The 12,763-nt window shown below is 46.2% G+C and overlaps 2 protein-coding genes across 11 annotated transcripts in view; both read left to right on the top strand.

Moving 5' to 3' along the window:
• The window catches only part of SCMH1 (Scm polycomb group protein homolog 1), a 45,302-nt gene extending 38,371 nt beyond the window's left edge, over positions 1-6,931 (top strand). For 8 of the 9 annotated variants that reach the window (XM_083455127.1, XM_083455130.1, XM_083455126.1 and 5 more), the window contains 3 exons: positions 1,615-1,818; positions 2,115-2,257; positions 4,912-6,931. In XM_083455127.1, coding sequence (XP_083311253.1) covers positions 1,615-1,818; positions 2,115-2,257; positions 4,912-5,037 — 473 coding nt within the window. In that variant the 3' untranslated portion in view covers positions 5,038-6,931. Of the gene's footprint in view, positions 1-1,614; positions 1,819-2,114; positions 2,697-3,266 lie in introns of all 9 variants that reach the window. The other variant, XR_014514725.1, reaches the window with a different exon arrangement.
• Positions 6,932-7,750: 819 nt separating this feature from the next.
• On the top strand, positions 7,751-12,080 carry SLFNL1 (schlafen like 1). 2 transcript variants are annotated; one of them, XM_083455643.1, is made up of 4 exons: positions 7,751-7,884; positions 8,486-9,191; positions 9,764-10,382; positions 11,851-12,080. In XM_083455643.1, exons 2-4 carry the CDS (start codon positions 8,739-8,741, stop codon positions 12,063-12,065), a joined length of 1,287 nt encoding a protein of 428 aa, XP_083311769.1. In that variant the 5' UTR covers positions 7,751-7,884; positions 8,486-8,738; the 3' UTR covers positions 12,066-12,080. The 2 variants fall into 2 exon arrangements, with proteins under 2 accessions (XP_083311769.1, XP_083311770.1); XM_083455644.1 differs by having other exon boundaries at positions 7,752-7,884; positions 9,764-10,435; positions 11,851-12,045.
• Positions 12,081-12,763: the final 683 nt, after the last annotated feature.

A 12,763-nucleotide genomic window follows, 5' to 3' on the forward strand; every position in this document is an offset into this window, starting at 1 on the left:
TATCAATACAGTAGAGGGGGTGGGGCTGGGCCGGTCCAGATGTTATGGGACTCCAGCTCCTGTCAACCCCTTGGTCAACATGACTAGTGGTAAAGGATGATGGGAGTTGTGGTTCAACTACATATGGAGGACCAGTGGTTCCACACTCATGCAGTAGAGAATGGACAAAGTCCTTCTACATTTTTTTTCCACTGCAGTTCAACTTTAACCCATGCAAGAGCCTGCTAGGGATTATTCACAAATGCAGATACTGAGCCTGTTGCACTCTCAGTAAAGTTCATTTCTAATGATAGGATTTGCCAGGAAAAGCAGGCAGACAGAGGGTGGAATTCTGCATCACACTCTTCAGTCATTCACAAGCATTTCAACTTGCCAGATGGAACAATTCCACCTCACTATCCTCACCCCACCCCCATGTTGTTCTGGGGGTTCTCCCAAACACTATTCTGAACTCATTGCAAGGACACATGGGGCGGGGAGAGGGGGGAAAGCCCTGTTGCGCAAACAGAGGTCCTTGCACAAGGCTGCCACAGACATAACTGATAAAGTGAATCCAGCCCAGATGCTGAGGGATCATTTGGACTGCACTTCATGTACACTGAGTTTAGTAGCAAACAGCCTGGAGTACAGAAAGATCACTTTTTTCTCTTAAGTTATCATTGTGGTACAGGTTTCCCTCTGTCACCTGTAGTATTGTCTCCCCCACCCATCTGCCCACAGGATTTAGTTTAAAACTCTCCATATCAGGTTTGCAAGACTCTTAACAAATGCATTCTTACCTGCCACTGTGAGGTGTAACCCATTTCTTGCCAGAAGGCCTTCCTCAAGGAAGTGGAGACCATGGTCAAGAAGCTAAACCTTTCCTGATGACACCACCTGTGCAGCCAGAGGTTTACTTCTAGTATTGTCCTCTCCCTGACCCATGACCATCAACAGGAAGGAGTGATGAAAAAACCGCCTGTGCCCTATGGCCCTTCAGCGTCCTACCCCAAGTTTTATAGTCCCTTGCTGAATGTCAAAGGCTGTGTCTGGCAGTATCGCTTGTACCCAAATGAATCAGAAGGAAAAAGTTGTGTTCAGTGGGCTTGTCAAACTCAGCAACCTCTGTCACATTGTGAATCGTTGTACCTGGAAAACAGCACACCTCCCAGGACATCCTGTTATCTCTGCACACTGCTGCCTCTATCCGCCTCAATAGGGAGTCACCCACCACTACCATGTCTCTTCCTCTTCTGGGGAGTGGCAGGAATTGTTCTGAACACTGTGCCTTCCACAGCCCCTGGAAGATTGACTCGAAGGGGATGCGGCCCTTGAGCTGGAAAGAGTTCTCTTCCCTACCCCTGCTATTTTTTTTTATGATGGTCAAACTAAATGATGAACATGAAATGTAAGTAGCAATAAGTTTGGATTAGTGAATGGAACTGGCAGAGAAGGGGAGGCCACCAAAAGGACTGGACCTCAGTTGTGAGCAAAGTGATTACCCCTCCTCCTTCTTTTCCTGACTTTCTGTCTGGGCAGAAGCTGGCTGTTTCTGGGGTTTGGATGTTCTGGGTACTTTGCAGCATTGTGGCTGGTGGCTACACTTCTCTCATTAGTTGGTTGTATGTCTTCCAGGTGAAACGTTTGTTTTGAGTGATGGCCTGCCAGGTCCCTTGGAGCCACGCCTAGACCCCATGGACTCCGCCTTGAATGCTGTCAGTGCATCCAGTCCCAGCAGGAATTCAAGAGACTACAGACTTCAAGGATACAGGCACCTTCACCAGCCCTCCAGTCTTTCTCAGTGCAGTACCTCTGCCTTGCATAGACTTAGTGCCGGGGGTAAGGGCAATTAGAACATCTCTTCTCCCTAATGAAGTATCCCTAGCTCCATTCTTGTGTTTCCACGCAATGTATTATTTCCCATGCATGATGGAAGAGAAGGGGACAACTAGTGACATGCACCATTGTTCACGTGAAAGTGGCTCTGTGCAAACTAACACTGACAAAACGGGTGGCAGTCTTTTGAAAAAAAGACCATCTGGAAAAATCATGAGCCCTGCAGTATCCTGTCATGCCAGACACAAATGTGTTTGGGTTTTGTTGATTTGATGATTTGTTTCTGTTGTTCCCTCTAGGCTCTGACAGATACCTTGCTCCTCGAGACACCTCACGGCTGGGCAGCCGAGACCCATCTGGCTGGACAGTGGAAGATGTCATGCAGTTTGTGAGGGAAGCTGACCCACAACTGGGACCCCATGCAGACCTCTTCCGAAAGCATGTAAATATAACCAACACCATGGGTGATTTGTGGGGTGGGGTGTCTCTTTCACGGTCACTCTCTCCTGCTGCAAGAATCATGGCACAAGCACTCACAGCCACCATGAGGCAGTCTTCAACAAAGAAGCCTTACTTTTTACCAAACTTCTTTTGTACCAAGTTCCTTTCCACTTGGGGAGCTTCGATCCTTGTCTAGTCAGAGGAAGCAAAGCTCCAGCAGGGTAGATGTGCTTGATCATCAGATGTAGAGCAAAGACCAAAGCACAAGAGATAATCTCTGCTGCATGTGTCTCACTGAAGGCACCGCAGGCTCAGCTTCACAAGTATTGTATGACAGCTGTCTTGGTTTGCACATCTTGTGCAGATATGTGAAACTGCCCTATTGAAAGAGACATACCTGACTGGGCAGAATGCCAGTTTTTGCACAGTTAAAATGTTGCGTGTATACATATTGGAAACTGGTTTGCATCTTTTGTAGCTTTAGTTATTGAAAGCAGTTAATTGGTAATGAAATGCAGTGGTGCCTCGCAAGACGAAAAGAATCCGTTCCGTGAGTCTCTTCGTCTAGCAGTTTTTTCGTCTTGCGAAGCAAGCCCATTAGCGGATTAGCGCTATTAGCGGTTTAGCGGCTATTAAAGGCTTAAGGGATTAGCGGATTAGCTGCTAAAAGGCTATTAGCAGCTTAGTGCCTTAGAAAAAGGGGGTGGGGAGCGGAAAAAAACAACCCAGGAATCGCAATACATTTTTGTCTTGCGAAGCAAGCCCATAGAGAAATTCGTCCTGCGAAGCACCTCCAAAACGGAAAACCCTTTCGTCTAGCAGGTTTTCCGTCTTGTGAGGCATTCGTCTTGCGGGGCACCACTGTAATGGTATTTGCATATCCCTCCACATTCCCGCTTCAATGTCTGAAAAAGATGCACAAATTTTATAATATATTGAGCCATTTCAGTGAGGGAGTAGTGCAATAAGCGGGAAATGTTTTATGTAGAATGGAGGAACTGGGGGGAAAGTGAGACTGTGAAGTAGGAACATTCCTGGTGGCATTTAGTTGGCAACTGATCCCAGGAATAGTGATCTATTTTATTGAGCCCTCACATGTCCATTCTCCTCTGTGCACCTTTTAGCAGGTGACTAATAGCTGGGATCTAATAAGGATCTGTCTGGTTCCCCTGGGGCCTCTTGGGATTTCACATATTTGGTTCAAGGAATAAACAAAACATCCCCAGCGTAGATTGGAGGGGAGAGTTGAGGCAAGACTTGTTCCCACAGTACATAAAAGGCTCCCATGAAATCTCCCTCCCCCTAAGTCTGGTGATAGCATCATCTTAGATTTCATTTTTATTCATGGGAGTATGTGCTGGTGAAGCAAATCTATACAGTTCAAGAAGGGGAGGGAGATGAGGTAAAATGCTGGTGGCGGGCATTGTCAGGAGAGAGAGAGAAAGCAGGCAAAGTTGACACTAGCTGATAGCCAGCATGAAACCTTGTCTGGGCTTTCAGATGTGGCTCCCTGACTATCTCTCCTTTCAACCCAACAATGCAATTCAGCCTTTAAAGTGTTTGGGCATGATTGGAAAAGATATCCAGTGACTTACAGAAGTTGTTGTCTTCCCTGTTTTTAGCAAAAGCAGAATTGTGCCAAACAGCTTCTGTGCTTGCATAATTTGGATTTATTTATGTATATGCAAAAAGGGCATAACTGCCTTTGGTGAAGAGCAGTTGGGTTGTGGGGAGGAACAAAAAATTGCTACAGGTCAGATTTTCCCCAAATAGCTATACTGGCTTTAGGCAGGGAAGACCACCCTTTTCATCTTTTGGAATAGGAATAGAATGGGTGTCCTTCCAGATGTTACTGACTTCAATTTCCATCAGTTTGCAAAATCAGGTACAATGGGAAATGGAAATCCCATCACTTGTTCCCTTTGCCTGTTTTAAACAATTGTAGTGTTGGGAGCAGGGCTGGAGCTGGAATATAGAAACATAGGAAGCTGCCTTATATTTATTCAAACCATTGGTCCATCTAGCCCAGTTTTGTCAACTCTGACTGGCAGCAGCTCTCCAGGGTCTTTGGCAAAGAGTAGTGTTACCTATCACCTGCTAACTGAGCCTTTTAACTAGAAAGACCATGGATTGAACCTGGGACATTCTGCATGCAAAACATGTCCTCTACCACCAAGCTATTGCCCCACTTTGTTGCTAGCCTGCAACAACACTGTGTATATCTAGATGTGCAGCCACATAGTCTCAATATCCTACTGCAGGAGTGGGGAGTGTGCGGACCTCCAGAAGTTGTTGGACTCCATTCCCTCAGCCATGATGATCACTGCTCAGGGATGATGGGAGTTATAGTCCAGTAACATCTGGCGGGCCACACATTCCCCAGGCCTGCTTTAAAGGTTGTACAGCTGAGATTTTGGTATGTGCTGCTTGTTATGCCATAGTGCCTTACAGCTTTGAAAAAGCAGTGCCTGGAACAAGTTCCATCTTCTATACAAGTAACATTGAAAAGTCCACCAGCCCAACCATAGCATTATCTCAAACCAGTGCTAACCCCACCCATCTCTTTAAAGTTTTGCTTCTGGCCATGTTGAGGCATTATCTTGCTGTGAGAGGCTTGGCCAGACAAATGTGGTTCTCTCTGTTCTGTGTTTCCAGGAGATTGACGGCAAGGCCTTGCTCTTGTTGCGCAGCGATATGATGATGAAGTACATGGGCTTGAAGCTTGGGCCAGCACTGAAACTCACCTACCACATTGATAAGTTAAAGCAGGGCAAGTTCTGAAAAAAGAATCCTCCTGGTCCAGTCTTGGCCAAAGTGGCGCTCTCAACTCCCCACGCAGGCAGGTATGCGTGCCTACATTCCTTGCCCGACACATCTCAGCACTATGAGGACACCTTCGCCAGCAGACAGGAGGTGGTTTCCTGGAGGAAGACCCTGGGCACCCCTATCAATCAAATGAGACTTGGCTTGTTGGTACAAAGGGATGACTGCTTCCTCTATTTTCTGCTGATGGCGTTTTGGGACCGCAGGCCAACTTGTAAGGAAGAATATGCTTCTCCCTGTGTGTGTATGTGTGTGGCACTCTGGCAGAGCCACACTCATGTCGGATATGGTTGTTTTGGCCCTTCTTACTTTTCAGATGCCCTGCCTTCTTTTGCTGCCCTCCTCAAGAATCCCCTTCATGCCTTATGAAGAGTACGGTTTGGACTCGAAAGTTGGCAGTGCCAGGCGGTGTTCCCTTTTTCTGTGCCATACAGGACAGATTGACTGCGAGAATCCAGCTCTGGCATATGACAAGCAGCTGCTGCTAACCAGACTGTTTACTCCCTTGGGTGGCAGGGGTGGGTGGGTAAGGCAGAGGACACGCCACCCTGCCATCTCTTCACTTGGTGCTGTTACAGCCTTTTCCTCCATGGAGGTCTCAAGCTAGCAGTTTTACTGAGTTGCTGGCATGTGGGCAGAAAGCTCTAATATTTATTTGGAACAAGGAGGAGAAGGTGATCGTGGTAGGGCACAGCAGTGGATCTGTGTTAATATCGCCATGCAACTCTCTAAGTGAGCTGGGAAGAATGGAGAGGGAGGAAAACGTAGGTTCCCTTATCCTAGTGTCGCAGGGCACACAGCTGAACAACTCAAGCTCCCCCCCCCCCCCCAAGATCCTGAAATGTTTTTTCTACTTGCTATGGAAATAGCAACTGTTTTAACCTTTTTCCTGAGGAATCAAATGTTTCTTATTCCACAACGGTACCGTTCAACTTACCCCTCCAGTCTGTCAGAGCTGTTCAGTTGTAGCTACCTGACCAAGTGTGTGGGATAGCAGATGGATGGGAAACAGGTATATTTAGATGGTTTGTCCTTCCCAAACTCAAATTGGGAACATGAATTGTTTTGTTTGTATGTATTCTGAAAAACGTTTTAATGTATTTATTTTTTATGGCACTTGGGCAGTGGCCTGCGTTGTCTCATAGTAGAGGGCTTTTTTTTGCTGCTGGCCAATGAGAATGGGAAAAGAAGGTGGTTAAGCTGGTGCCCCAAAGCTCTGCCCCTCTCCGGGTCCTAGACTGAAACCTCCTTTGCTTTGAGAAAGCAAAGTAGTGTGTGTTTCCTTTCCTCCACTTTCTGGAGAGTAGCCTTAGCAACTTACCCTTTGGGATGAGGACAAATGGACCTTGAGATTCAGTTGTGCTTGGCTGTTTCCTGCCCTACACTAATAAAGTGAGGAAGGGCAGCTTTAAGGTGCATCTCCTTGTAGGCACTTCTCTCTTCCTAACTTGCTACCCTTCCAGTGGATGCCAGGCTCTTGCGGAAGAGTGATTTCAGACTAGCCCAGAAGGAGAGATTAGAGACAACCTAAATTGATAATGCAAAAAAAGAAAAGAAAACCCCAAGCAATGAAAATTCATAGGCAATAAGCCACTTCTAGGAAGGAGCCAGAGCTCACTGCAGTGCAATGGGGTATTAGTGTGACTCGGCCGATATTTTGGGTTGTCCGGTGTAGCTCTCTTTGGTGGGAGGGGGGTGGTTACCTCTGTCTGCCATCACTGCCTGGCTGCAGAATACCATTTCTGTGAGCACTGCCTGCTGCAGGTAACGGGGGGCAAGGGGCTGCCAATATTCTTTTCTGCACTTATTCTGTTGATTTTGTTTATAAATAAAAGAGTGGGGGGAAATAGGATAGGTGGAGCTGTGCTGTGATTCTCCGCTGATTGATTACATGAACAACTTAAGACACTGCAAAAGGGGGGGGGCAGGGATTCATCCATCCTAAATCAGTACTGGGTCTCTAGGCTTATCAGGAAAAGCTGAGAGAAACATCATTCCATCCCCACACCCTTAACAACAGAGTCTGAGATGGAGGCAGTAGAGACCACTACCAAGTTTTCCACTTGCAACCCTGTTTTTCTCATTCCCTACAAGAGAATCTTCCATTTACACGTTAAATGCATTTAAATATGATCTAGCACAACTGAAATGCATACACAGGTAAGGGTTAGGGTAACTCGTACCTTTTGTATGTACGGTAGGCAGCTTTCCAGCCATGCAAAACTCGAAAGGAGATTTCTGCACATGCACTGTTCAATTTTCAATCCAGTTAAAACCAAAAGCATTTATATCACTCTTCAGTGACACATTCCAGCTGGGCAAAAACACTCAAGGAGGCCATGGATCATGAAAAGGTGTGACCTGGGGAGAGTGTCAAGGACCAGTGGGAACAGACTGGAGTGCTGCATTTAACCCCTAAGACTTGGGTTCCCTACCACTGACACACCCTCAGTTGCTGCAGTCTGGGCATTTGCTCCCTGCAATTCTAATGCCTTCCTATTGCTGGTATCTTGAAACCTTGCTGTGGTATTTAAGCTTCAAATTGGAAGCAGTTGTGTCCATCTTCCTTTAGGTGAGCAAGTACTGCTTGTCCACAGGAAGCATAGGCCTCCTTCTTCATTGTGGGATCCAACTGAACACAGGTTAGAACTGTAAGTAGCAAGGGCATCTATGACCTCACAATTTAAGCTCTATTAAAGAGACTCAGAGGGGACAGGCCAAAGAAGGGCCTACCTGGAAGTAGCAGGGCTTCTGAACAACAAAAAAAATCTGTTCAGTCCAGCATGAGCACCACCTCCTTCCATGGTAACTTGATTTTTGAGGATGCTGCAGAGGGTAGGGAAATAGAAGTTATCCTTGGGCAAAAAATTAACTCTGGCAGACGTTTATAAATGGGTAGAGAGAATGTTCTGCCTCTCATACATTGCTAGAACTTAGTATCCAATCAGGCTAATTTGCAATCAGTAGGGATAATTCTCAACATCATTTATACTGAAAGATACTGTAATGGCCACTTGCTGGGGTGGCTTTTTCAAAAGGATTAGCCATTGATGGGCACAGACCTTGTCTCCATGAACATTAGCCACTGTAGGTAAATAAAACCTCTTGGTACAGAAGCAGCATGCAGCCAGGGACCACATGCTGAAGCTTAATAATGGCACCTGCTCTTGTGAGCTTCTAAGTGCATCTTCTGGCCACTTTTGGAATTAGAGTGCTGGGATATATGAACCTTGGGTGGAACCCAGCAGGGTAATTATGTTCTTAAATCTCATTGACCTACTCTATATAAAAGAGAGGGCCAAGGAAAAGCAACCGCCTACTGGCAGATTGCAATCCTTGCCTCCAGATGACATAGTGACTGCTAGAAGCAAAATTCAGGTTTCTTGTGGGTTGTTTTCCCCCATAGGCTTTGAAACCATGCCAAGGCCTTTTCCGCCACAGTTCCTGTAGCTCCCTGTTTCTTCATCGACCATAGAAACAAGCCAGAAAATAGTGACCACACTTCAGTCATGTGCTAGGTAATAAGAGTAAGTTCAGCATAGAATTAGCAAGGCAGTCTGGCCTCCTGTACACCAGCCAGCTATACCCCAATGAGGAATAAGAGCAACTACCATCAATCCCGCTTCTAGAATTTTTCAGACCATTTTTTAGGTCTGCAAATGGAAGCAACAACCATTCCAGAGATCATAGTAGAATGTGCATTACCAGTTGACAACGTTGACCAGGCCACAGAGCAGTCTTTGATAGAGGCGAAAGCTGAGGAGGAGGTAGAAGATGATGAAGATTCTGGGCAGGCACGTCCCTATGTTCTCTACGTTGGCAACCTGAACCCCAAGTATTCCCGCGAAGTTCTCTGCAGCATGCTCAAGGACATCTTGGGCATGGCTAGCGTCATCCTCCAGAGACACAACATTGAAGTGGTAAAGAAACGCAGGCAAGCCTATGCCTTTGTCCAGGTAGCCACAGACTCCAGCTTGGAGCATGTCATAAAGCAGCTGCTACTTGCCTCTGAGACAGAGTCGGAGCTTACCAAGGAGCTGGTGAAGAAAGGGAAGAATCTCATCGTGGGACATGGCAAGACGTTTGCATTTCATGGCAAAGGTAACAGAGAGGTAAGGCTCCAGCAATGGGAACACTGAAAAAATAATAACAAAAATAAATAAATAATACCCCGCCCATCCGGCTGGGTTTCCTACAAAAGAGAATATTCATTAGACCTTCAGAGTACTGTAGATTACATTTCTTGATACTGATCCAAGCAGTGAAAGGAAATAAATTAATCACCTACATTCCTGCCCCCATTTTTTTTTTATAGTTTCTATAGTCAAACATCTAAGGCAAACACCCCAGATTTCACTTTCAAACTTCCAATGACTTTAATAATCACCCAGGTCAACTTGTTTTGTTACTAGATACATGCATTTCCTCTAGCTCAGCACCTACCAAAGTCAGACCCTATTGCCTCCTTTTGCATGTCTCAGATGATGAGTTAGGTCTAACTCCCAGCATCAGTGTGAGACAGGAAGGGAGAGGGTTGTTAAAGGGGTTTGTATGTTATAGCCATGATCTAAATGGCTTCCTAGTTTAAATGACACTACCTCCCCCCACCCCCAAAGAATTGTATTTGCTATAGCCCATCTCCATGGCATTTGCCCTTACCTGTTTTTCCTTCTCACGTCTGCAGAGTGACTCTGTTGGCAGCAGCTCAGAAACTTTTCTGGGAGGGCAAGGGTATGAGAGAAGCAGGAAGTTGATTTTAAACGAACACCATCTCAACCGCATCAGAAAGTTTCCTCAATACTCTTGTATGGCAGAACGGCCGGAGGCCTTTCTGAGCGGCACCCGCTCAGACAGTGCCATTGTCCAGAGAGCGATCGTAGGGAAAGAGTGCCTATTCTATGGAGCTTCTATGGGCAGCGAAACCCGGAACGTGGAATTCAAACGTGGAAGTGGGGAGTATCTGGCAGGTACCCTAAAACATCATGTGCGGAAGTATATGTGCGCATTTCTCAACAGTGAAGGTGGCAGCCTTTTTGTGGGGGTTGAGGATAACGGCATGGTACGTGGAGTCAGGTGTGACCACAAAGATGAAGACAGGATCCGGCTGCTCATAGATGCTCTTTTGAAAGGCTTCAAACCACAGGTTTTCCCATCGGACTACACACTGAGCTTCATCCCAGTTATCAAAGCCGAAGACACTGGCATCTTCCTGAAAGTTATCCGACTAAGTGTTCATCCTCCAAAGCAGAACAAGCCACTCCTTTATGAAACAGACCAAGGGGAAGTATACATGCGACGAGAAGGTAGTATTCAGGGCCCCCTTACTGGTAGCGCCATTCAAGAGTGGTGCCGGCAGGTAATTTTCAGTTTTTGCACAGCCTAGCAGGATTGAAATCTACTGGTCTATCTCCAAGTGATATGCAAGGCTTCCCCAGTTGTTTTAACAATTGTTACCATTGTTAAATGGGGGAAGGGCCATAGCTCAGTGATAATCATTTGCCTTGCATGCACACTTAACTCCTGACATCTCCCCTGCCTGCAACCCTGAAGAGCAGCTAGCAAGCAGTATAGAGAATACTGAAGGGTGAACTAATGGTCTGGTTCAGTATAAAGCACTTTCCTGTGTTCTACAACAAAAATGCTTTCTCCCCCCCCCCCCCCTTTCTCAGTTAGGCTGCTGAAATGAAAGGCAGAGAGGAAATCCCTAAGTGGATTTTTGTGTATCACTTTGGGTCTGGATTTTGATATGTGGCAGCAGAGTGGGAGAGTTTTTATTTTGTCAAAATTATTTGCAGCTTGGCTCAATAGGCATAGGGAAAGTTTAGCCACAGACAGGCACCTTCACTGCTTTCTTCAGAAAATGTTACACTGGTGCTAGGGGAGAATAAGAACTAACCGACTTGTGAACTGCCCCGAGGGTATAAAAAGCTAAAGGTACCCCTGCCCGTACGGGCCAGTCTTGACAGACTCTAGGGTTGTGCGCCCATCTCACTCAAAGAGGCCAAGGGCCAGCGCTGTCCGAAGACACTTCCGGGTCACGTGGCCAGCGTGACATCGCTGCTCTGGCGAGCCAGAGCCGCACACGGAAACGCCGTTTACCTTCCCGCTAGTAAGCGGTCCCTATTTATCTACTTGCACCCAGGAGTGCTTTCGAACTGCTAGGTTGGCAGGCGCTGGGATCGAACCGCCGACCTTTCGATCGGCAAGCCCTAGGCACTGAGGCTTTAACCCACAGCGCCACCCGCGTCCTGCCCCGAGGGTATAGGGCGGTATATAAATTTAATAATAAATAATAATGACCTTTAAAACATTTAAGACCAAATTACTTTCCATTGGTTATCAGTGAGGAAGTGGACCTTGTTGTAAAAATAGATGCCTCAAAATATGGATTCTATTAGGGAAAAAATTATAAAACCTTTTGATCAGCTTCCCACTTCGTTCTAGCCCAAAAAAAGCACTATTGACTAATTCTATCCCTGGTGGACCTACAATTGTGGCAGCCATAGCAGGCAGATGCAATAAATCACATTATCTGCTGTCTTTGGCCTTTGATTGCTATTCTTTGCTTGATGATGCACACCGTAGCTATCACTTACTGCTGCATTTGAACCAAGCCAAACAGCCTGGCCTGACATACTGCCAATTTCCCTCAAATCTATTCACCCTTCTAGCAAAACTCACTGCCAGAGATCAATTTTGGACAAAAAGGTAATTTGGCAGCAGCTGCAAATATCTGAAAGGAAGTAACTCCTGCTTTTTATAAATCTCCAGAAATGGACAGAGGAGATCAAGAAGTTGGAGGTGAAAGTAGAAAGCTTGCTGAAGGAGAAGGAAGCCTTCCAGCAACAAAATACCAGCAATGCTACCTGCTGTTTTTTCATGTGACAGCTAAACAGCACCACAAGCCAACCAGTTACAAAACCTGCACACAAAGGAAATGTAGTCCAATAAAGAGCTTGCGTCTAACAGGTTTCTTGTATTTGTAGGTGGTTCGCAGGAAGAATTCTGGAGCCATGACTGGGTCTTATTCCTAAGTTGGGTACCTTCTTCAAGGCTACTGGAGAGCATTATTCTTCTTTGGCATCAAGACAGCACATTAACATTTTAACTCTGAATGGCACCACTGGATTTTGCTTCCTATGGAAAAAATGCCATTCATGGTGGTAAAGCTATGAAAAAGTGGGAGGGAAAATTTGTGTATTAGCAATCTCTATAGATCAGGAGTCTGCAACCCACGGCTCCGGAGCCGCATGTGGCTCTTTTACACCTTTGCCACGGCTCCGGGGTGGATACTAGCGAGGGGAGGAGGCGCATTGTGCGCCCCGACACTCCCCACTGTGGCGGGCGCTGTACTGGCTGTGACGTCGCGTGGGGGCGGTGTGTGTGTTAGTCACACACCATCCCGCCGTCACCTTCCCGCCCGCTACATTGTAAGGGGCATGTACGCTGGTCACTGCATTGAAAGGTGGCATGTACGCTGGTCACTGTTTTGAAGGGGAGTGAAGAATACACACACAAAAAAAGGTAACTTAATAATAATAATATCTTTATTGTCATTGCCCCCTTCGGGGACAACGAAATTACTTGTTAATTTAACGTTTATTTCTATGAGGAGGAGTAATTCTGAGGGGTCAAACAAAGAAATAATAAAAAAGTGACAAAAAAGTTATTTTTATAATGACGA

The sequence above is a fragment of the Podarcis tiliguerta genome (genome assembly GCF_965153285.1).
Source record: "Podarcis tiliguerta genome assembly, chromosome: 8".
Lineage (NCBI taxonomy): Eukaryota > Metazoa > Chordata > Lepidosauria > Squamata > Lacertidae > Podarcis > Podarcis tiliguerta.